At 39.6% G+C, this 23,550-nt stretch overlaps 11 protein-coding genes across 11 annotated transcripts; 6 read left to right on the top strand and 5 right to left on the bottom strand.

Moving 5' to 3' along the window:
* Positions 1-37: 37 nt before the first annotated feature.
* Positions 38-2,479, top strand: SPOG_04145 (ATP-dependent RNA helicase Prp43). The gene has a single exon (XM_013166406.1). It carries the CDS (start codon positions 82-84, stop codon positions 2,287-2,289), a length of 2,208 nt encoding a protein of 735 aa, XP_013021860.1. The 5' UTR covers positions 38-81; the 3' UTR covers positions 2,290-2,479.
* A 173-nt stretch (positions 2,480-2,652) lies between these two features.
* Positions 2,653-4,135, top strand: SPOG_04144 (alpha-1,2-mannosyltransferase). Its single transcript, XM_013166405.1, has 4 exons — positions 2,653-3,507; positions 3,548-3,646; positions 3,715-3,871; positions 3,925-4,135. The coding sequence occupies exons 1-4, from the start codon at positions 2,716-2,718 to the stop codon at positions 3,978-3,980; spliced, it is 1,104 nt and encodes a 367-aa protein (XP_013021859.1). The 5' UTR covers positions 2,653-2,715; the 3' UTR covers positions 3,981-4,135.
* Positions 4,136-4,423: 288 nt separating this feature from the next.
* Positions 4,424-6,609, top strand: SPOG_04143 (ribosome biogenesis ATPase). The gene is made up of 2 exons (XM_013166404.1): positions 4,424-4,466; positions 4,583-6,609. The coding sequence occupies exons 1-2, from the start codon at positions 4,431-4,433 to the stop codon at positions 6,392-6,394; spliced, it is 1,848 nt and encodes a 615-aa protein (XP_013021858.1). The 5' UTR covers positions 4,424-4,430; the 3' UTR covers positions 6,395-6,609.
* A 38-nt stretch (positions 6,610-6,647) lies between these two features.
* On the top strand, positions 6,648-8,765 carry SPOG_04142 (serine/threonine protein phosphatase Ppa2). The gene is made up of 4 exons (XM_013166403.1): positions 6,648-7,129; positions 7,334-8,088; positions 8,142-8,200; positions 8,257-8,765. Exons 1-4 carry the CDS (start codon positions 6,989-6,991, stop codon positions 8,268-8,270), a joined length of 969 nt encoding a protein of 322 aa, XP_013021857.1. The 5' UTR covers positions 6,648-6,988; the 3' UTR covers positions 8,271-8,765.
* Positions 8,098-9,824, bottom strand: SPOG_04140 (ubiquinol-cytochrome-c reductase complex subunit 5). Its single transcript, XM_013166402.1, has one exon. It carries the CDS (start codon positions 9,775-9,777, stop codon positions 9,067-9,069), a length of 711 nt encoding a protein of 236 aa, XP_013021856.1. The 5' UTR covers positions 9,778-9,824; the 3' UTR covers positions 8,098-9,066.
* A 193-nt stretch (positions 9,825-10,017) lies between these two features.
* Positions 10,018-10,780, bottom strand: SPOG_04139 (uncharacterized protein). The gene has a single exon (XM_013166401.1). It carries the CDS (start codon positions 10,674-10,676, stop codon positions 10,176-10,178), a length of 501 nt encoding a protein of 166 aa, XP_013021855.1. The 5' UTR covers positions 10,677-10,780; the 3' UTR covers positions 10,018-10,175.
* Positions 10,781-10,825: 45 nt separating this feature from the next.
* On the top strand, positions 10,826-12,814 carry SPOG_04138 (cyclophilin family peptidyl-prolyl cis-trans isomerase Cyp7). The gene is made up of 4 exons (XM_013166400.1): positions 10,826-11,114; positions 11,159-11,187; positions 11,287-11,391; positions 11,447-12,814. Exons 1-4 carry the CDS (start codon positions 11,109-11,111, stop codon positions 12,687-12,689), a joined length of 1,383 nt encoding a protein of 460 aa, XP_013021854.1. The 5' UTR covers positions 10,826-11,108; the 3' UTR covers positions 12,690-12,814.
* Positions 11,372-13,666, bottom strand: SPOG_04137 (pho88 family protein). Its single transcript, XM_013166399.1, has 3 exons — positions 13,552-13,666; positions 13,345-13,507; positions 11,372-13,253 (listed from the first exon to the last, which is right to left on the bottom strand). Exons 1-3 carry the CDS (start codon positions 13,588-13,590, stop codon positions 12,874-12,876), a joined length of 582 nt encoding a protein of 193 aa, XP_013021853.1. The 5' UTR covers positions 13,591-13,666; the 3' UTR covers positions 11,372-12,873.
* A 239-nt stretch (positions 13,667-13,905) lies between these two features.
* Positions 13,906-16,361, top strand: SPOG_04136 (SUMO E1-like activator enzyme Fub2). Its single transcript, XM_013166398.1, has 3 exons — positions 13,906-14,162; positions 14,208-15,350; positions 15,411-16,361. The coding sequence occupies exons 1-3, from the start codon at positions 14,100-14,102 to the stop codon at positions 16,077-16,079; spliced, it is 1,875 nt and encodes a 624-aa protein (XP_013021852.1). The 5' UTR covers positions 13,906-14,099; the 3' UTR covers positions 16,080-16,361.
* On the bottom strand, positions 16,175-19,521 carry SPOG_04135 (6-phosphofructokinase). Its single transcript, XM_013166397.1, has one exon. It carries the CDS (start codon positions 19,210-19,212, stop codon positions 16,381-16,383), a length of 2,832 nt encoding a protein of 943 aa, XP_013021851.1. The 5' UTR covers positions 19,213-19,521; the 3' UTR covers positions 16,175-16,380.
* An 812-nt stretch (positions 19,522-20,333) lies between these two features.
* SPOG_04134 (uncharacterized protein) lies at positions 20,334-23,550 on the bottom strand. Its single transcript, XM_013166396.1, has one exon. It carries the CDS (start codon positions 22,800-22,802, stop codon positions 21,861-21,863), a length of 942 nt encoding a protein of 313 aa, XP_013021850.1. The 5' UTR covers positions 22,803-23,550; the 3' UTR covers positions 20,334-21,860.

Raw genomic sequence — 23,550 nt, 5'->3', positions numbered from 1 at the left:
CTGAATTTGCTGTTAAATACTTTCCTGCTTTTTGCCATACGACACTCAGCAAATTGACATTGCTGAATTTGAGGGCATAGCATGGAACCAGCTTTAAAAAAATCTCGTTCTGATTCAAAAAATCCATACCTATCTCACTTAGAAGATGGTAGTAATGGTTTAGATCGTGTTTCTTCCAACGGATTAACTAGACGTGCTACGACGGTCGAAGCCGTTGAAAAAGCAGAAAATGGACCTAACAACCCTTTCAACGACGAAATTTTTAGCGAAAAATACTTCGCAATCTTGGATGGAAGACGTCAATTGCCTGTGCATCAGCAAAGGGAGGAATTCTTGAAACTTTACCATGAAAACCAAATCATCGTATTCGTCGGTGAAACGGGATCAGGTAAAACTACTCAAATTCCTCAGTTTGTTTTATACGACGAGTTGCCACATTTAACTAATACTCAAGTTGCTTGTACCCAACCTCGTCGTGTTGCAGCTATGTCAGTTGCTAAGCGTGTTGCAGATGAAATGGATGTGAAGCTTGGAGCAGAAGTTGGTTATAATATTCGTTTCGAAGACTGCAGTGGTCCCAACACCCTTTTGAAGTATATGACTGATGGTATGCTGCTACGCGAGGCCATGACCGATCATACGCTCTCAAAATACTCCTGCATTATTCTTGACGAAGCACATGAAAGAACTTTAGCTACTGATATCCTGATGGGTCTTATGAAACGTGTAGCCCAAAAAAGACCCGATTTAAAGATTATCGTCATGTCTGCAACCCTAGATGCTAGAAAATTCCAAAAGTACTTTTTCGACGCTCCTCTACTAGCAGTTCCAGGACGAACATTTCCTGTCGAAATATATTATACCCAAGATCCTGAACGTGATTATTTAGAGGCGGCTCTTCGTACTGTCCTTCAAATCCATGTTGAGGAAGGTCCTGGTGATATTTTAGTTTTTCTTACTGGTGAAGAAGAAATCGAGGATGCTTGTCGTAAAATTGCATTAGAAGCTGACGAATTGCTTCGAGAAGGAGCTGCAGGTCCTTTGAATGTATATCCTTTGTATGGTTCTTTACCACCGAACCTACAACAACGCATTTTTGAGCCAACGCCAGAAGATTCTAAATCTGGTTATGGTCGCAAAGTAGTTATTTCTACAAATATAGCTGAAACGTCACTTACAATTGACGGAATTGTTTATGTCGTTGACCCTGGATTCAGTAAACAGAAAATTTACAATCCTCGCATACGTGTTGAATCTCTTTTAGTGAGTCCTATCAGTAAGGCTAGCGCACAACAACGTGCAGGCCGTGCAGGCCGTACCCGTCCAGGTAAGTGTTTCCGACTTTATACCGAAGACGCATTTCGTAAGGAATTAATTGAACAAACTTATCCGGAAATTCTTCGGAGCAATCTTTCCAGCACCGTTTTAGAATTGAAGAAGTTAGGAATTGATGACCTTGTTCATTTTGATTATATGGATCCTCCCGCACCTGAAACCATGATGCGTGCTTTGGAAGAACTCAATTACCTTGCTTGTTTAGATGATGATGGTAATTTAACTCCACTAGGCCGTAAGGCTTCTGACTTCCCCCTTGATCCCAATCTGGCTGTGATGTTAATCAGGAGTCCTGAGTTCTATTGCTCCAACGAAGTACTGTCTCTTACTGCTCTTTTATCCGTACCCAGTATATTTGTGCGTCCTAATTCTGCTAGAAAGCTTGCTGATGAAATTCGCCAGCAATTTGAACACCCCGATGGCGATCATCTGACTTTATTAAATGTATATCATGCTTATAAATCCAGTGAAGGCACATCCGATTGGTGCTGGAATCACTTTTTATCTCACAGAGCTTTAATTAGTGCTGACAATGTTCGAAACCAACTTAGAAGAACAATGGAACGACAACAAGTAGCTTTGATTTCCACTCCTTTCGAGGATAAAAACTATTATGTGAACATACGAAGAGCTCTTGTCAGCGGCTTTTTCATGCAAGTTGCTAAAAAATCTGCTAATGGTAAAAATTATGTGACTATGAAGGATAATCAAATGGTATCCCTTCATCCTTCTTGCGGATTGTCGGTCACTCCAGAATGGGTTGTATACAATGAATTTGTGTTAACAACCAAGAGCTTCATACGTACTGTTTCTTCTGTTCGACCTGAATGGCTGGTTGAATTGGCTCCCAACTATTACGATCTTGATGATTTTGACAATAACAAAGAGGTAAAGTCAGCACTTCAAAAAATTTACCAAATGGCCGCTAGATCTAAGAAGGTATCTCGAAAGTAATTAAGATCGAATTTTGAGTGGAGTTTCGGTTTGCTTCTGTGCTAGCTCATTCTTTTTGTCTTTTTGTTAATATACTTGAAATTTTTTGTAATATAGACCTTCCTTTAAGGGATATTGGATATCAGAAATAGGTAATAATGGATCTTATTAAAATTGTTTAGAAGTTACGTTGCTTATGTAAATATTTTAAAGGATGATACATTCATTTTAAGATAAATTACTAGATCATGTCTTGTCATAGTAAATTTCAATTGAATAAATGTTTAATTGTTCATACATCGAAAGCAGCATATCAGGATTGACAATTAACGTAAGTATTTCCAGGTTGTTCAGTGCATTTTATGATTTGCATTCCTTGAAACACCGTGACTGAAATGACTTTTTTGACACTACCTAACTTTGAGGGATGCACGGAGAAGTCACATAATGGGATTATTGAAATTGGTAAAAAATGCAACATTGCTTCTTTTAGTTTTTGTTTCTTTTGGAATAATTTTCAACTACGTCGTAAGAGAAGAGTTAGTAGAAATCACCAAGTTTGAGAAACGTTTGGAGAAATTAAATCAGAAATTGATGAACGATGTGGATGATTCAAGCATAAAGGAAAATGCTACTCTTCTTACACTAGCAAAGAATTCTGAGTTATTTGAAATAGTAAAGATGGTTCTCAATTATGAAAGTAAGTTCAACGGGAAATATCGATACCCATGGGTGTTCCTAAATAACGAGCCGTTCTCCGAAACTTTCAAAAACACAATTGCTCGTTTAACAAGCGGTCCTGTCTATTTTGGTGAGATTCCCAGGGAGCAATGGGATATGCCTGACTCTATAGATACTGAGCGGGCTGAGGCATCTTGGGGGAGCATGGCAATGAGAGGCATTATTTATGGAGGGAAGAAGTCTTATCGACAAATGTGCAGATACTATTCTGGTTTTTTTTGGAAGCATCCACTTCTCGATTCATATAAATACTACTGGAGAGTTGAGCACGATTCTAATTTGTTATGCGACATAAGGAAGGATCCATTTACTGAACTTCGTCAAAGGAATAAAACCTATGGTTTTGTTATTACCATCAAGGAAATTGCAGCTACCATTCCCTCTCTGTGGAATACGACAATGGAATTTGTAGAGACTTATCCTGAACTGCTGGCACCTAACAATTTATGGGATTGGATTTCTAAAGATCAAGGAAAAGATTATAGTTTATGTCATTTTGTAAGCATCAACTAAATGACTTTATGCTAACAGCTTTTAGTGGTCCAATTTTGAAATTGCAGATTTGGATTTTTTCCGGAGTGATGCCTATCAAAAATATTTTGATTATTTGGACAATTCTGGCGGATTCTTTTACGAGGTATATTGAGCTTTAACCATTACAACTTTTACTTTGGCGTTCTTCAGCAGGAGCTAATTTTTTTTTAGAGATGGGGTGACGCCCCAATTCATTCGATAGCTTTAAGTCTTTTCCTTGATAAAAACCAGATTTATTTTTTTAAGGATATTGGCTATGAGCACTCACCTATCGTTTACTGTCCTGATAACAATAAACATTGCAGCTGTGATACTGCCTATGGAGATCGTATGTAGAACCCACCCTTCTACTAAAACTATTTATACTAACTTGATAAACAGTTGAGGACCCTAATTCTTGCATCTTTAAATATTTACAAGTCGCAGGAGAGTTTTGAGTTTATCAAGCGAGAGCTTCGATTTCAATTTAGGTGTTTTTAACTTTATACTACAGTCGTTTAGATTCTTAAACCCCAAAGAGTTTAATTTGTATACATCCTTCTTAAGAACACAGTTTTTTGGGTCATCCTTAATGTATTTTTATGCTTCTATATGAATGTAGAAAATTTTCATGAGTACTATTCTTTTTTTTTTTTTTTTTTTTTTTGTTTTTGTTGGTCGGGTTGTTTTTCTGTAAAATGAAAAAAAAAATGGCATTCACGAAAATTTTACTTAATTACATGCTCGCTAGTATCGTTTCTAAACAAAAAATTTAGTGAAAGCTAGTATGTGGCGTTAAAAAATAATAAGGAGGTGTAAATTTTTCATTCAAAGCGATGGCAACACGTCACATATCACCATTTACAAAAGGTTGAATTTTTCCAAAATTTAGTTTGTTCTTAGCCAACATGTCAGCAGCATCATCATCGAAATTGAGAAGAGAGGTAAGTAGACGAGAAGAGAATTTAACGAAATTATATTGATGCCTAAACTCAAAATTTTGGAGGAAATTTTTTTTTTTTTTTTTTTATGCAGAATAGATGTTAACATTTGTGAATAGGCTAAGAAAGCTGAGCGCCTTGCTGCCAAGGGTGAAGCTCCCAAACCTAAACCCTCAAAAAATGGCAAAGACAAAGGAGTTGACGGTGTGACAACCGATCTTTCCCAATTATCCACTTCTGATCCTATTTTTGAGAGAAGCGCTTCTGGTGTATTGATTAGTCATTCTATGAGTCGTGATATTAAGATTGACAGCTACACACTCTCTTTCCACGGTCGTCTCTTGGTTGAGAATGCTACCGTCGAACTTAACCATGGTCAACGTTATGGTTTGTTGGGTGAAAATGGATCCGGTAAGAGTACTTTCCTTCAGTCCTTGGCTGCTCGTGATGTTGAGATCCCTGAGCACATTGATGTTTACTTGCTTAATGCCGAGGCTGAGCCTACAGACATTAATGCTGTTGACTATATCATCAGATCTGCGAAGCAAAAGGTTCAAAAGCTTGAACTTGAAATCGAAGAGCTTTCGACAGCAGACAATGTCGATGACGTTTTACTTGAAAGTAAATACGAAGAACTCGATGACATGGATCCTAGCACCTTTGAAGCTAAGGCTGCTATGATTTTGAGCGGTTTGGGTTTCTCTCAAGAAACGATGAGAAAACCTACTAAGGACATGTCTGGTGGTTGGCGTATGCGTGTCTCTCTTTCGCGTGCTTTGTTCATCAAGCCTTCTTTGCTTTTGTTGGACGAGCCTACTAACCACTTGGATCTTGAAGCTGTCGTTTGGTTGGAAAACTACCTTTCCAAGTATGACAAATGTCTTGTGGTTACTTCTCACTCTCAAGATTTCCTCAATAGTGTTTGCACAAACATTATTGATTTAAATACCAAAAAACAATTGATTTACTATGGTGGTAACTTCGATATCTATATGCGTACTAAGGAAGAAAACGAAACCAACCAAATGAAGGCTTACCTTAAGCAACAAGAGGAAATTGCGCATATTAAAAAGTTTATTGCCGGCGCTGGTACTTATGCTAACTTGGTACGTCAAGCCAAGTCTAAGCAAAAGATTATCGACAAAATGGAAGCTGCTGGTTTAATCGAAAAACCCGAACCTCCTCGTTCATTCAGCTTTGAATTTGAGGAAGTGCGTAAGCTTCCTCCTCCCATCATTGCCTTTAATGATGTTGCATTCTCCTATGACGGAAACATTGACCATTCCCTTTACCGTGACTTGTCCTTTGGTATCGACATGGACTCTCGTGTCGCCATTGTTGGTAAGAACGGTACTGGTAAGTCCACTTTATTGAACTTGATTACCGGTATGTTGATTCCTATCGAAGGTAATGTCTCTCGTTACAGTGGCTTGAAGTTGGCTAAGTATTCGCAACACAGCGCTGACCAACTTCCTTATGAAAAATCCCCTCTTGAATACGTCAGCGAAACTTACAAAGCTAAATTCCCCAACAGGGAACTTCAACAGTGGCGTAGTGTCCTGGGTAAGTTTGGTTTGTCTGGTCAACATCAAACCAGTGAAATCCGTACATTGTCTGATGGTTTGAAGAGCCGTGTCGTCTTCGCTGCCCTTGCTTTGGAGGAACCCCACATTCTTTTGCTTGATGAACCTACTAACCATTTGGACATTACATCAATTGATGCTTTGGCTGGAGCTATCAACAGATGGAGCGGTGGTGTTGTTTTGGTTTCACACGATTTCCGTCTTATTGGTCAAGTTTCTAATGAGCTTTGGGAAGTTAAGGACAAAAAGGTTGTGAAATTGGACTGCAACATTGAGGAGTACAAGAAACAAATGGCTATAGAAGTCCAATCTCACGATACCACTTCCAAGCTCAAGAACTTGGTTTAGGTTTTTTAAAATTTCTTTCTATAATTGGTTGGAGGGAATATTATTATGTTTAGTTGAAGGTTATTTTATGTGGGTTAAAAATAATTCAAATTTTTGTTAAATGTCATACTTTTGTTTATGTTTAAATTCTAGTACTTGACGTAGATGGATGTGATGGTGTTTTTTAGGAAAGAGTATTATTGTCTTGTCTCATTATTCTTGAGAATGAGTGTATCAACAAAAGAAAAAAAAAACAGTTTTTGAGATTCCTTTTCTCCTATAAAACAGGGATATACATCTGATAAAATAGGCAAGTGGTGAGAGATCTTGAGTAAGAGATGGCAAGAACTAACTACTAAACGTCAGCATTACTTGGGTATAGGAAGGTAGAATGGAACGAAAAGACTAGAAATTCAAAGAGGAATTATATGTAGCGTATTTTATTTCCTTTCATTGTAGAATGACGAGATCGTATTCCTTTCTTTGCGTTCTCGCTTGCACTACTTTATTCCTATACCCAGTGTTGGTACTAGCAGTCAGGGACACAACCAAACATCAAGGCAACAGAAGCTCAATCAAATTGCTTTTTTTACACCAAAAAACCAAATTGAATAGATGTCTATAGATTCAGAAGATGTCTCGCAATCAGTATTTAGAGATAGTAACGCCTCTTTGAAAGATGTCGACGGATGGATCGAACAATTAAAAAGGTGCGAACCTCTCAGTGAGTCAGATGTAGAAGCCCTCTGTGAAAAGGTAAGAAATTTCTTTAATTTATGAGGAATTTGAAGCGAACCACACCTATGCTAAATAATTGGGACTTCTATAAATAAGAAGAATTCAACGATATTTGAAATAAACGGCGCTAGAAGTTTCTTCCTTTTAAAATGAAGAAAATGAAAGCTTTTTTTGAAAGCATTTCGAAATGTTTGGCAACGAAAGGTACTAACATTGGAGTAGGCAAAGGAAGTCCTGTGCCGCGAAAGTAATGTTCAACCTGTACGAAATCCTGTTACTGTCTGTGGTGATATTCATGGACAATTTCACGACTTAATGGAGTTATTTAAAATTGGAGGCAATATACCTGATATGAACTACCTTTTTATGGGAGATTATGTGGACAGAGGCTATCATAGCGTTGAAACAGTCAGTCTATTGGTAGCTATGAAGTTACGGTTTCCCCAAAGAATTACAATACTTAGAGGAAATCATGAATCCCGTCAAATTACCCAGGTCTATGGATTTTATGACGAATGTTTGCGTAAATATGGCTCTGCTAATGTATGGAAGTATTTTACTAATCTTTTTGACTATTTCCCCTTAACTGCATTAATTGAGGATCGTATATTTTGTCTTCATGGTGGTCTTTCTCCTAGTATTGACTCATTGGATCAAATTCGATCATTAGACCGTGTACAAGAAGTCCCTCATGAGGGTCCTATGTGTGATCTGCTTTGGTCTGATCCTGATGATCGTTGTGGCTGGGGTATCTCTCCCCGTGGTGCTGGTTACACCTTTGGACAAGACATATCTGAATCTTTCAATCATGCAAATGGCTTAAATTTGACTGCAAGGGCTCATCAACTGGTAATGGAAGGTTATAATTGGGCTCATGATGGCGATGTTGTAACTATCTTTTCTGCGCCTAATTATTGTTATCGTTGCGGTAATCAAGCAGCAATTTTGGAGGTTGATGATAATATGAATCAAGTTTTGTAAGTTCGTTTGAGATTCTTGCTGTTCATTACTAATGATTATTTATTTTTAGCCTGCAATTTGACCCAGCACCCAGAAAAGGCGAACCTGTCATTGCTCGAAGAACTCCAGGTAAGTTCCATCTAAATCAAATGCTTCTACTTTGCCCTCGTTTACTAACAAAATAGATTACTTCCTTTAAAAGATTTTTCAACGCTCAAAAAAATTGATCCTCTTTGTATTTAGCATCATACTTAAAGTATGTAAAATTTATGATGAATACTTTTTATATCCTCAATTTTTAGAGGTCGTATCGCGTGATCATTTGCATATAATTCTTTTTTTTTTTCGTAATGAAAAAGTAGGATGCGCGTTACGTCGCTTGTTTGGGATTACAAATCGATCAGGCATAATGGAATTTTTGGTTAAAGACTGTCGTTCCTATATAAAGATTACCTTTTGTTTAATATAATGTACCTAACAGCAGCTAAACAGTAAGTGATAGTATAATGTGGTTATGTCTTATAACCAGTATCAAATAAACTTTGTGATATTGGAAGTTCAGGTTTTCCTGTATGAAATTTTAATGGACACTAAGGCTAAGTATCAAGATTATTTTGCAAATATAAAAGTATTACAGCAAATCGAACAACGCAAACATAATATCGATTGTGAGCAAGGAAACATGGGTTTGGATGAGGTAAAAACTTAAGCTTATGTTAGACAACACAAATTACTATTGAAAACGTCAAAAGAAAACTAGTAAAAAGCGCAGAAGACTTTTAACTATTTTGGAACTTCGAATAGCTGTAAAATGCAAATAGGACATAGGACAAGGGGAAAAATTCCAATAGCCGCTTGCAAATTTGAAAACTATCAATTGAGAATGATTTATAAAAAGAAAGGAGAGGGGAGAAAAGCATCAAGAGAAAAGAAGAGGGGGGTACTAGGTGTAGTAAAAACTAAGCAACAGAAAGCAACAGTTACTAGTAGAGTGTTTAACCAACAATAAGCTTATCGCCATCAAAAACGTATTGAGGGATAACCAAGTTAATGGGAGCGGGGCCACGACGGATACGTCCAGAAATGTCGTAGTGAGATCCGTGGCAAGGACAGAACCAACCGCCGTAGTCACCAGCTTCACCAATGGGAACACAACCCAAGTGAGTACAGACGCCAATCATAACTAACCATTCAGGCTTTTGGACACGATCAGAGTCGGCTTGAGGATCACGGAGGGCGCTAATGTCCATGGCATTGGCTTCATCAATTTCGGCTTGAGTACGATGGCGGATAAAGACGGGTTTACCCTGCCATTTAACAACCATGTTTTTGCCTTCGGGAATTTTGTTCAAATCAACTTCCGTCTTGGACATGGCCAAAACGTCAGCAGAAGCAGACCAACTAGCGAGAAAATCGTGAACAGTAGCTTGGGCACCAGCGGCGGTTAAGGCACCAAGGGTACCAACCATGGCATAGGAAACAACACGAGATCGGTCACTAGAGGACTTGGTTTTATATTCCGAGAAATCAGGGATCTCCGTAGACTCTGAATTGTATCCACGGATGAATCCCAAAGGACCAGAAGTTTTCACAAGGGAGTTGACGGCGGATCTGGCCAGACTTTGAGAAGCCATGCTTGACGAAGCAGGCATCCTTCTTAAGGCCGACGCAACTGATTTTGAAATGAATTGTCTTGTAAACATCATGAAATGTTAAGAAAGGAAAGGTGCGAGGTTGTTGGTGAACGACAGAACGTCAGTTGGAGAAAGTTGGAAGCGGTGGGTTAAAAAAAAGCCAACGCTGATTTGCCTTTTAGTTCACCGAAGTTAACCGAAAGTTACAACCTTCAACCGGTAAGCGTACCGACAATTCCGCAAAACTCGGAGTAGTCGGTGAACATGGAAGTCTGAATTCACCGGAGGTTCACCAAGACAGGAAAGGAAAGTGCTTGAGTATGGGTAATTGTTTAAGAATAAGGCAAGGAAAAATCAACCTAACTATTACTATAACTATAGCAAGTAAGGAAAACACGAATGAATTAATTTCTTTTGCTTCGTAATTATATTGTAGTTGTATGTATATAAATATAAATTTCATGGTTCTTTTAGCTACGGATAGGGATAGAAGGCCAATACTTTGTAGAGACGGCTGTAAACTTCTGAAACGAATTATCAAGAATCTGTTCTAATTCAAGTACATCATGATACGAATATCCATACAATCTTCGGTACGAGTCTATTGACAAGGGTTGTTGCAGAGACATTGGTACGTTAGGTTGACTCTCTGGTAAGGACGCTGCTACATTCGCTTGTTCAAATGCCTTTGCGGCTGTTTCTTTCTCTTGTATAAATTGTTCTTTTTCCTTTTTCCATTTAATTTCTCGTATTTCAGATTCACGAAAGTATGCTACTTGTTCGTCGGTCAGCGTTCGAATGACTCCATCTGGATATCTTTCTATAGTAGAGGATTTCGAGCCTGGCTTCCTTGGAGATGCCAGGTCAAAGTCGTCTTGAGATTGAAGAAACGCGTTTTCCCAGCATTGTATAGCTACATTTCCGAAATGCTCATCATGAAATTTCTGCAAATCTTCTTCTGTAAGAGACATAGAGTCAGCTTCAATCGTTTGGAGTCACGATCCTTTGTTTTGCAGACAAAAAACTTGCTTTCTTATTGTTTGGCAATTTCTGAAGTCAATTATGCTTATTCGCTTAATAAACATATCCTCGTATGGTCAAGTTCTTTCCTTCTTTTATATCATACAATCATATAACACTATACAAAAGCGATATAATATTATTGCCCTCATAGCTATTCTCCAAAATATACGCAGAGACGGTTGAATTCGGGTTATATGTTGTTCATTGTGACTTTCCCAGTATTACATTGCAAGTAAATTGGGGTTCAATTATAAAGAGAGTAAACAATTTATCTTGAGCCATCAACACCGTTATTGCTATCTTTCATAGTAACTTAATTTGTATATACGTGGTTCTCCATCTATACGAAAAGCTGGAAAAACGAAAGACATTGGAAGGCAATGGCCGTATGTTGAAAAACATTAGAAACTCTTTCTAACGCTGCATATAGACGTTAACTAATTTGGAACCATTCGCTACGTAAGTTTTTAGTTTTTTTTCTCATTTCTCACAATCCCTGTTATTTGTTATTTATTTTTATTTTTTCTTTGGTTTCCAGATCCAGCTAACACAACCTAGGGGAAGGGCAGTTTTGAAAACCACTCGTGGTGATATTCAGTTGGAGTTATGGTGCAAAGAGGTACCAAAAGCTTGCAGAAATTTCTTACAGTTGTGCATGGAAGGGTAAGACATAAATATAGTCTCATGAGATAAGGTTTCTAACATAAATGCTATTCAGGTACTACGATAATACTATTTTTCATCGCGTTGTTCCAGACTTTTTGATCCAAGGAGGAGACCCAACCGGCACGGGAATGGGGGGTCAATCCATATATGAAGACCCGTTTCCCATCGAGACACATCCTAGATTACGATTCATGAGACGTGGTTTGTTAGGAATGGCCAGTACCGAAGGTGAAGGTAACCAGTCTCAATTCTTCATTACATTAGGTCCAACGCCAGAATTAAACGGAAAGCAAACACTCTTTGGAAGAGTTGTCGGTGAAACAATTTATAACGTAGTTCGAATTTCTGAACTGGAACTTGATGCCGATGAACGGCCTGTTTACCCTCCAAAAATTATGTCCACTGAAATTATAGATTCCTATTTTACGGACCTGAAGCCTCGTAGTACGAAAGAAGACCGTGAACGGCTAGCCAAACAATATGCCTTAGAAGAAAAGAAAAAGGACAAATCTGAATTATTAAAAAAGGGTGTACGCAACAAAGCTGTTTTAAGTTTCGGAGACGAGCTCGATATGCCAATTCCTAAGAAGCCTCTTCGTAAAAACCCATTAGTTGATCAAAAGAAACAAAAAGATTTAGAAGATAAACCTCCTCAGTCTTTGCCGTATAATGCCGACTCAATAGCTTCTTCTATGCCTCCTCTACAAAAGAAACCAGCTGAGGTAAAGTCCGAGATACCTGCTGAAAAGCCTGTTGGCCCTTCCTCTTTTGGTACTTCTGATTCATCCAAATCAAATTTGCAAAAAGAAATTTCGGCTTTGAAAACCGAGATTAATTCCATGGGTAGCTCGCCTGTTTCCATGAAAAAGCCAGATAAAAATCAAAAGAAAAGAAATACTCTGGAAGAGGAGCTTGAGAAATATAAAAGCTCAAAGAAGGTATTATCAGGGAAACGTAAAAAGTTAGAAGCAAATGAAGATGTTACCCTTTCAATGCTGTCAAATTTTCAAGCAAAGATAAAAAGCGTTGACACTCAAGACAACGCTGAAGATACCCAAGAAATAAACGTAGAGGAGCCATGCAGTTTACATAATGTTTCAGGTTGCTATTCATGTTTCGATCGCCTTGGAGAAACTAACGCCTCGAATGAAGAAAATGGGAACTGGTTTGCTCATACTCTCATTGCAAAAAACGATAATATAAGTAGGACGGAAGCTTTAAGGAAACAACGTGAAGAAGAATTCAAGGACGTTTCTGCACCTGTGGATACTAGAAACGAAAAAAGATTACGATAACGCAGACATAAATTTTGAGATTTATTCTAATAGACAGATATTATGAGATATGTAAATAAAGGAAGGAATAATATCAAGGTATAAAATAGTTTTTATCTCAATAAGGAAAAGGGAAGAAGGTGTCTAGTAGCAAAGAGAATTAGATTCAATAAACTTTGACAATCGAATTAAACAGACGAAATTATTAGTTGGGCTTCAATTTTGTCAGCTCGGCCTCCTCAACGCTTCGTTTATCAGTCAAAACTTGTCCATAACTTGCTAATAATCCTCCAGACTTAAAAGGACGCTTAAGATCATCAGTGGCAGGTTTGTTGAGTAAATGAATTTTCATTTCGTTTTCGTCAAGGAAGCCGCGGATAGCCGAGACAAGCTGAAACAGTAAGGGAGGAGCGTATCCCATATATAAATGCATAAACATGGTCGTGCAGATGGTTATAAGCATTTGTTTAAAACTAGCTAAAAGCTTATTTAAATCGTATTCACGAATGGTCGTTGCAACAAATTTGGCATGCTCGCGTCCTGAAATAGGACTAGCGGGTTCAACATATTTCAGGACAGTTAGGTCTATGTAGAAACATCCGTTAGAAGACAAAATAACCTAGCGGGTTTCAGTTCATCTACACTGAACCTGAACCCAAAGGAACTATTAGCATACCATTCTTTTTCTGAATTATGGTTTTGGTATAAAAGAACAAACCCACTTGGATTAACGTTACGACCGCATAAGAGATGCGTAAAGGCAATAGTAAGTAAGGCTTTGAAAAGTCTATGACTTTTGTGAGTGACATCAAAGCACCCGTAATTGCTATCGATTTCACCTTTCCGAGTAAGCAACAGATAGCATAAAGTAAACTAGTCTTACCTGAGGATTTGTCTTTATTGTTTCTAATAAAGAGTTCATTTTTGATATTCGTTGATGGTGAAGCACAGTGTTGTAGTTTGAAATTCAAGCTACTGGGGACACTTATTATATTATCGAAAAAACCTTCATCCTCAAAATCCAATATCACAGAAAAAAAACTCTAAGAAAATGCCCTTCTATAAGTAGAAGCTTAGCCAGGTGGATAAAATTCAGGTTAAAAAGTGGTTTTTTTTGACCGATAAGTGATGCTTCACACACTTCGTATGATGTTCAATTCTTAAAAATCATAGTTGTATAATAAATAACAGGTACATTAGGATGTTTGGGAGAGAATTTTTTGTTTACCAAGGTAGCACATGCTGCAAGCTACGCTGGTTTGTCGTGCTTGTCAAATGGAGAATACCACTACTAACGTGTAAACAATACGAAAAGCGTCGATTTAAGAATATTTAACAGACCTTTATAAAAATTTATTATATCATTCTCAAGAAATTTACTTCATTTAGACATTACTTTTATAGTTATCTGCTAGCACGTTGACGATTATTATGAGCGAGATCTCTAATAAAGTAAGCTTTGGTGAAGCCTTAAAAAGGTTCCAAGACAGCAAGGTATTGAGAAAATGATTATGGAGGATAAGCTAATAGATTTCGTAGGTTTTACTTGTCGGTGCAGGCGGTATAGGCTGTGAGTTACTAAAAAATTTGTTGATGTCGAATGTGAAAGAAATATGTATTATTGATTTAGATACTATAGATCTTTCAAATTTAAATCGGCAGTTTTTATTTCGGAAACATCATGTCAAGCAATCCAAGGCAATAGTAGCTATGAAGACAGCTCAGTCCTTCAACCCGAACGTGAAAATAGAGGCAATACAAGCGAATATCAAGGAGCCTCAATTCAATGTTCGTTGGTTTCGCCAATTTGGAATTGTTTTTAACGCGCTAGACAACTTGGATGCCCGGCGTCACGTTAATAAATTATGTCTCCTCGCTGAAGTTCCCCTTGTGGAAAGTGGTACTACAGGATTTCTTGGTCAGGTTCAAGTCATAGTTCATGGAAAGACGGAATGTTACGATTGCAATCCTAAAGAACAACCAAAGGTGTATCCAGTCTGTACAATTCGAAGTACACCGAGTCAAACAATTCACTGTATTGTATGGGCCAAAAGCTATTTTTTTCCTCAGTTGTTCGGTGATGACGAGGGAAATGATGATAGAATACAGAACGTTGCTCAAAATGAAGCACAGAAGAAAGAGGTAGAAGAGCTCGCTCGTGAAACAAGAGAGCTCGCTGAGCTTAGAAAATCTCTCGTGACTGACTCGAACGCTTTTGATAAGATTTTCGAAAAAATCTATTTTAAAGACATTGCTCGACTTAGAGCCGTACCTGATATGTGGACGTATCGTACACCTCCAACAGTTTTAGATATCAATGAATTAGGTCAGAAAGCGAGTCATTTAAGTTCTCCTTGGTTGGATGAGCAAAAAGTTTGGACTTTGGAGGAAAACTTTTCTGTCTTGAAATCTAGTATTCAACGTCTTTCAAAGAGGCTTAAGCACTCTGGTTCTGAAGGGTTATCCTTCGATAAAGATGACAAAGACACCATGGATTTTGTCGCTGCTTCTGCAAATCTAAGAGCATATTCTTTCGGCATTGAGCAAAATTCAGAGTTTGATATCAAACAAATGGCTGGCAACATTATCCCTGCAATTGCTACTACAAACGCAGTTATTGCCGGACTTTGTGTTACTGAAGCACTTAAAGTATATCAACACAATAGCGATGAATTAAAGAACGTAAGTTTTTTATTTTATTAGACTTTTTTTTTTATTCCTTTGACTTACACTTCTCTTTAGGTTTTTATGGCAAAAAGAGCTGATCGCGTTTTTCACGGAGAAAAGATATGTGGACCTAATCCATATTGCCCTACATGTGCTTTTAAGCATTTAAAGTTGCCTGTCGATCAGAATCGTATGCTTTTAAAGGATCTTGTCAAATGCTTTTTACAAGACTTCTTGCATTATTCCGAAGAAGTTAGCGTTTTAAAGGAAGATCTAATCTATGATGTCGATTTTGACGATAACTCCAATTCGACGTTGGCAGATTTAGGAATAAGTGGTGAAAAAAATACAATCCTTACTATTTTGGGTGAAGAAAGATCGGATAATGAAGAAACAATGGATTCGCAAAGCCTAACTCGCATCCCTCTTCTACTCGAAATAATCACTATGGAGCATACAGATCCATCTTGCACACCCTTTCGGTTACCCTCCGAGGCTATAGTTATCCCGCTTAAACCTGAGCCGTTGCAATCTGCTTCAGACACTGAAAAAGAAATGGTTGACACTATGGAGGTTGAAGACGTGTCTGAAGTCATGCCTTCAGAAAAGGAAATTATAGATATAGAAGTCATTGAAGGTGAAGATGTACCTAAACCTAGTACTGTAGAACCACGAGCTAGTTCATTGAAAAGAAAACCTTCGATAGGTGATAAAACAGATACAAAAAAAAAACCCAAAAACTAGCTAGGAATTAATCGGTATAATCAATTTTTTTAATGGTCTGGACATACCCTATATGAACTACTAAACAGAATAGTTTACATCTCAAGTTTTTTACCTTTTATCCTTAACTACTGATGGGCTACGAAGTCTTTTGTTACAACTTTCAAAAATATATTAACCATTATATTTTGTCCTAGTGAATCTAGTATCATACCGATTTCCAACAAGGTAAAACAAAGTCTATTGTAGACAGCATGTTAAAATAGCTCAGGCACCAAAATAAACAAAGTGGTTCATTCCTAACCATGACTTTTAATTATACTTAAGCAGAAAAAGTCTTGCCGGCCAAAATGTTGACCAACTCATGCATACCACGCCACCAGGCGTTCTTAGGACGGCGTTGCTCAATTTCAGTTTCATTAGACTCGACTTCAGCAACAGGAGTGAAGGTGACACCGGTACCACGGATACCGATGACAGCAGCGGATCCTGTCTCGGCTCCCAAATTATTAGCACGACAGTTCTCGAAGAAACGAATAGTACGCATAGCAAGACGAGCAGCACGAGCACGGTCCATAGGAGTGGGGTTACCACCCTGTTGAACGTGACCGGGAATAGCAGTACGAGCAGAGAAGCGGTGATGAGCTTCTTCACTAATTATGTCACCAATAACATCAGTGGTGTAGACCTTAGAAGCACATTCATTACGAAGGATAAGTTGGCCAGCACGGTTGCGACCGGCTTCCATAGCGAAAGTTTGCTTAAGATGGTCAATATCAGCACGCAACATGTCCAAAGTGATACCATCTTCAGGAGTGTAGATAGCAGAAGCACCGGTGATAAGACCACCAACGGTAGCAACGTAACCAGACTTACCGCCTTGAACCTCACAAACGAAGACACGGCGACGGCTAGCACTAGCACTTTGCTTGATAGTATCACAATACTCCATGACTGAGTTAAGGCAAGTATCACAACCCAAAGAGAATTCAGTACCAGGAACGTTATTAGAGATGGTGGCAGGAATTATAGCCATGGGGATACGGAAAGAAGGGTAATTGACACGGGCATGCTCTAATTGAGAGAGGGCAGTGAAAGCTTCAAAACCACCAACAATGATCAAACCATCAATTTGATGTTGTTGGAATTTGTAGGCACAGTGACCCATATCAAGGTCAGGGGTATCACGATTGGTACCAATTTCACTACCACCGCGAATGCACCATTCATCAACATCAATCCAAGAAAGCTCATGGATAGAGTCGTGGCGTAAGAAGCCAGAGAAACCGTTGTCAATGGCAAGAGGGGTGTGACCACGGTTCAAACAGTAACGAACAGCAGCTCGGGTGGCAGAGTTCATACCTCCGGCGGGAGCACCAACATGAACGATACCAACACGCATTCTCTCTTCAGGAGCAACGAAGTTGTTTACATCCTGGATGAAAGTAGTGCCTTCCCAAGTGTGTAAGTAATCTGCGAATTCAGGGTCTCTTAGGTCCATAGCAGTAGCGAAGTCCTTCTTCTCGATGGCATCGGCAACTTTGTGAGTCAACTTAACGGCCTCCATCAAGGGCTTACGGTTAATCTTGTTACCGTTAATAGCAATCAAGGGAGAAGGAGTTTCAGGGGTAGAGGAAAGAACAGCATCGACGGCATCAACACCCTGAAGAGTAGCAAGCATACGGTCGTAAGCACATGGGATACCACCACGTTGAACGTGACCAAGGGTGGTAACACGAGTGTCTAGGTGAACGCGTTCAGACAAAAGTTTCTTAATGTCCTCGGCAGAAATGTGGTTGAGTTCAGAATCGATAGCACCTTCAGCGACTATGATGATAGACTTTCTCTTACCTTGCTTACGGAAGGCACTCAAAGCATTGCACATTTCATCCTGCCACTTGTCGACTTGAGCAGGGCGCTCAGGGACGAAGACAAAGTCAGCACCAGTAGCCAAAGCAGCCAAAACAGCCAACCAACCGCAATGACGACCCATAACCTCGACAACGAAAGCACGGGAGTGAGAAATGGCAGTAGAAGAGATAGAGTCGACAGCTTCGCAGATACGGTGAAGTGAGGAGAAGGCACCAATGGTGACATCGGTAGAGGACATATCGTTATCGATAGAACCAACCAAACCAACGATGGTAAGATGACGGTAAAGATTGGCTTGCTCAACAGTGATGGCCTTAGTATCCTCAAGTTCTTGCACCAAATCAGGCCAGTCAGAGCGGAAAAGATCAGCACCAGTCAAGGAACCATCACCACCACAGACAATAAGAGAATCAATACCGGCAGAGATCAAGTTCTTGGCGGCACGAAGACGACCGGCACGCTCACGGAAAGACATACAACGAGCAGTACCAATCAAGGTACCACCTTCAGCGAGCCAGCCACGGACGTCGGCCCATTGTAATTGACGGATCATGTCACCACCTTGGACAAGACCTTCATAACCTTCGTAAACGGCGAAAGCATCGCAGCCGCGGTGAATGGCATAACGAGCTACGGCACGAACAGCAGCATTCATACCGGGGGCATCACCACCACTGGTCATAACGGCAACCTTCTTCTTGACACCAGGGGCCTTTGTAGTGACGTTTTCAGTAGCCTTCTTGACGGAATCCAGAGGAGTAGAAGTGCCACTGGTCATGTTGGATTGAACGCCAGATTCAACAGACTTCTTCATGTTAGCATGAGCGAAGGGGTTATAGCGGTCAGAAAAGCCAACCAAGTTGCCCAAAGGGTCTTCCACGTAAATCTCGTCGGGCTTCTTCTCATTAGGCAAAGATTGGAATTTAATAGATGCGGCAGAGAATTTCTTAACCAATTCTGGCAAGTTGGGATAGTAAAATACAATGGAGCTCTTTTGGCCGCGCCATTCAGTTTCTTCGGAGACAGGAGAAAGGGAGAACTCGCCAGGAACATAGCGAAGCTTCAAAGTGGCAGACTCACCGTCGCTATCGCCTCTAACGTGAAGCCAGTCTTCACGAACAGAGTTGTTGCAAACGCGAACATTATGAGTGTCGGAGATACCAAAGAAAGCCATCTTTTGGAAGCCAAGCTTTTGATAAAATGTAAGGGTCTCATCGTATGCAGTCTCCGAGTTAGCAACGAGAGAATAGCAGGAAATTCCATGCACAGCGTCTCCACTCATTTTGCAATGTATATGGTACTATTGTTTGGAATTTCTGTATTCAAAGTTTTAACGTTGAGATGTTCAAAATTTTAAAATATAAAATCCTCGTTGTGATTTGATGGTGCGCTTGGTAAAGAGAAACTTGAACCCGAGCAGTTGGATATAGTAAAGTTTTGAGCTTGATGTAGTGGAAGGAAGAGGTAAAAAAACGTGTACGCAACTTTTATAAATGTATGATCAAATACCAAAACCCCGGAATATATTCCTTCACATCCTGCATTCTGCAATGTCTTGCCGTTGCTCTGGTAATAATACTTACGTCGTTAATTTCCGACAATTCCCGCGCCCGTACATCTTTACGTCAGCACGCGCAATCCGTTGGAAAAAGAGCGACAAAAGGGCCAATCATTTTGCTGATTGATCGAAAGCAACGTATTCAAGAAGAAAGAACTCATGAAAAACCAAATTTCATAATTCGTTACATTAATTAATATCACTATTTTTTTAGTTGTACGTCTTCAAAAAGCTTTTTTTAAGGAAACGATAACTCCATGATCATATACAGGTAACGATAATAGCGTGGATCGTAAGAGAAAACGAGGTATCATTCTATAGGAAGTAACAAGAAGGTAATAGAAGTCTCGGAAAAACATAGGGGTAATGTTTACAAACAAACCACTGAAATAATTCGGGGTTAAAGAAGTGAAAGAAATGCAAGTACCCCCTTTCACTAATCTGTTTCGGATTATACCTATAAAGAAAGTTTGTATCAAAGGTTTTCTCATTTATTGACTTATGCGAACTTACTGGTTGCAAACTTCATAGACAGTATCTCAGTTTCCCTTTCAGGAAAAACCTTGATCACCGTTCCTATCATAGTTTTTTTAATCCTGTCTGCTCGGTTTAACCGATCGAGTCATCTGGGTTAGGCGGGGCAGATGTTGCACCGACCGGTGCCGCATCTGGGAAATGTGGACAGTCGGTCGGGTATCAATATACCATCCTTTTCTTTAAATTGTAAAGTAGAAACAAAAAGGAACATTAGGGAGAATAGTGCGTTTCTTTGAACGCTAGTATTCCCTTGTAGGAAAGTTACTGATAACTTGAATCAAACTAAATTATAACCACAAATCTATGTTACGTTTATTTAGTTTTTAAATTACTATTTCTTTGAAACTGGTCAGTAATCAGGAGACATGTAAATAAAAAAGATCATCGTCGGATTATTTACAATTATCCGGTCTAGTATTATGTTTTCTAGCGAATTTTTCTAAAAATACAAATTTGGCAAAGATAATTTCTCTGACACGTTGATTGACCTGAAACAGCCCAATCTAGCAAATTTATGACTCTTTTTTATGCGAACCATAGACCTGAAACAAGATGACACTAAAAGAGAAAAACTAATAGTTCATGGGATTAGTAAGCTTTTTATAATAATAAAGAAAACAACAAATAGACGCTCCTGAAAATGATTGTCATTTATATGCTTTTCAAAATCTCTCTTCAGGCTCGAATTTGAGCAGTGAGTACTAAATGGGAACAAGAAAGAATAAAAACTATTCTACTAAGAACCACCAACAGTGAGAAAATGGTATTTACTATTATGAACGAACACTGAAACCAAAAAATTCATGTGCCATCCTTTCATCGAGTGTTTATTAACGAGGTCGAATGGGCGCTTGAACTTACTCGCTGTATCTTGGGATAGCAGGCACTTTAGGTGATGCGGTGCGTTCCATAAGAATTCTTTGCCATCTCTGCCGTAAGGGATTGTCATTAAACGAGGATTGACAATGACGTAGATATTTGTTTCGTTTCCAGTTAGAAATACTGGCTGACATGGACAAGTAGGAAATCGTAGATCAGCCAAGAATCTTGGTTTTTATCATCCTGTGATTTTCAACTCGCCAACTTTGTCTTTGTTTACTTTTACTTAGATAAAGTCTATATAGTTTGCTATCAGGAGTAAGTAATATAGGAGGAAGTTTCCAAAGCAACGAGTATCAAAATCGCAACCCTATTTCTTTCGGAAGAACTTGCATGAACAAGGCAATATGTGACAGTAAGTTTCAAATGGACAGAAATTTTTCCAAGATCAAAGTTTGAAAGGGAGTTATTCTTTGATACTACAGAGGAGTGCAAAACCAGTTTCACCAGCGCGCACTCTTTGATTGTTTCTGGGCCTCAGTACCAAGCCACTAGTCACATAATATGGGTGCAGTATAACGGGTAAAAACGGAGCTTAAATTACCAAGAGACCAGCCAACGGTTTTTAACCATGGATTACAGAAACGGTGTATTCATCAGAAAGCCCAATGAACGAAGCCATTCAACTGTTTACAGAGTAGTGTCCACCAGATCCGAAGTTACTTACCAAAAGGATCGACAATGAGGGTAACATAAGTTACACGCTTCTGGTATGCAAATGGAAATTGTACGAGCTAACGGATGGGGATGCTGGTAGTTGATTTGCACATTAGTCGAACCCCATCTACATTGACAAACGAAGAAGACTAGTGGTCATGCTATATGTTGGCAAGACGTAATCCATTTGCGACTAAAGGTAGGCGGATCTTGCAGGGCATTACTATATTATTCTATTTTAAAAGTCGACAGGTACTTACAGAGTAGCCTTGTCATTAACCACTTGCATCCGGCTATATCTATCTGATCTCGCCGAGGTGCTTCTTAAGGAAGGGTAAGACTTCATCAAGAGCGGCCTTAACAGCCTTAGGGTCATCGTAAAGCTTGTAGTGCGTCACCCCGGGGAGCTCGAAGAGGCGCTTCTCCTTCGAACCGGCGCGGGCGTGAATTTCGTGAGCATCACGGAAGGAACCAAAACTACCAGGAACGCTGCCAACAACGGCCAATAAGGGGCGGGTCATGAGAATCTCCGCATGGTTGAAAGCATCCCAGGTGAGGGCGGCGCTGTTGAACGAGAAAAGAGCGCTGGTAGCTCCACATGGCGCCTGGCCCCGGCCAGTCTTGTAATAGTCAGTCGCTTCAACAATATCGGGGTCCGAGGTCATCTTCTTGGCGTCTTCAACAGTCGGAGGAAGGTAGTTCATAACAAAGCGATCGCCTCCCTGAGCTTCGAGAGTACGCTGGGCGGCCATCTTCTCGAGCGAACCAGCGGGGTCAAACCCACTGAAGGCCTCCCGAGTGAGACGGCCAAAGTTAGCGGGCGTGATGCCAACGCAGCACTTGAAACGGTAATCGGTCATGGTAGCATTGATAGCGTAGGCGCCACCGCCGCAGATACCAAGCACACCGATACGCTCTGGGTCGACATATGGCAGGGTTTGGATGTAATCGACCACGAAGCGGAAGTCAGAGACCCGGAACTCAGGGTTTTCAATGAATCGGGGCTTTCCACCCGAGGCGCCTTGGAATGATGCGTCGAATGCGACAACCACGAAGCCGGCTTCAGCCATCGCCTTGCCGTAGACATTGCCTGAGGTCTGCTCTTTGCACGAGCCGATCGGGTGGGCTGAAACGACGGCGGGGTACTTCTTCTTGTCGTCGAAATTAGGTGGGAGATGAATGTCGGCGGAGGTTTTCCACGCGATGTTGGGGATGCTGACGGTCTTAATCGTTTCGGACATTATGGCAGTTGTATTTGTCTGTGATAGACATTAAGCGTGCAGGCTTCTGAGAGGATTTAGTACGTTTGGTGCTAAGGGCCAATTTATAATCCACATGACAGTGACGATAAATCCCCAGCGGCATGATGTTATAGTGCGTTAACGTCCGTAACTTCTTGGACAAACCGAAAGATTTTGGGATGGAGTACACGGTAAGCATAACTGACCCCGATATGGTTGGCGAGCGAGCGGGCCGCATGCAGAAGGAATCAACAGGAAACCCCGAAGATTTTCGGACCTCTACCACCAACAATGCTATTCCCGGTATTTTCATTCAATGATGACAGACCTACCATATCTGCCTTTTATATTGTACTCATTTATGCGACTAGTGGCTTGGTAGTGGGGCCCAGAAAGAATCAAAGAGTGTGTGCACTGGTGAAACTGGTTTTGCATTCCTCTGTATTATATCCTTGTTCCTTGTTCAAGTAAGTTATCACCGAACTGGAACATAAGATTTTTTTTTATAATTATCTTAACCAATAGATCTCTTAATTTGCCTGTTAATCATTTCTTATTGTTCTTCTTCATTGTGTATTTACGCTTTACTAGGTAAGCCATATGAAAGTTATGTAGCTTATGTATCTTTTTTTTTCCTTATTTTCACTAATAACGTGAATCAAATATACTTCCTTTTTAAACCTCTTTGGAAATACTATCTTTATGTACATTTTCTTCACCCATTGCAATATAAAATATTGTTTTTCCC

The sequence above is a fragment of the Schizosaccharomyces cryophilus genome (genome assembly GCF_000004155.1).
Source record: "Schizosaccharomyces cryophilus OY26 unplaced genomic scaffold supercont4.1, whole genome shotgun sequence".
Classification (NCBI taxonomy): Eukaryota; Fungi; Ascomycota; class Schizosaccharomycetes; order Schizosaccharomycetales; family Schizosaccharomycetaceae; genus Schizosaccharomyces; species Schizosaccharomyces cryophilus.
This window is presented reverse-complemented; position numbering and strand designations above follow the sequence as displayed.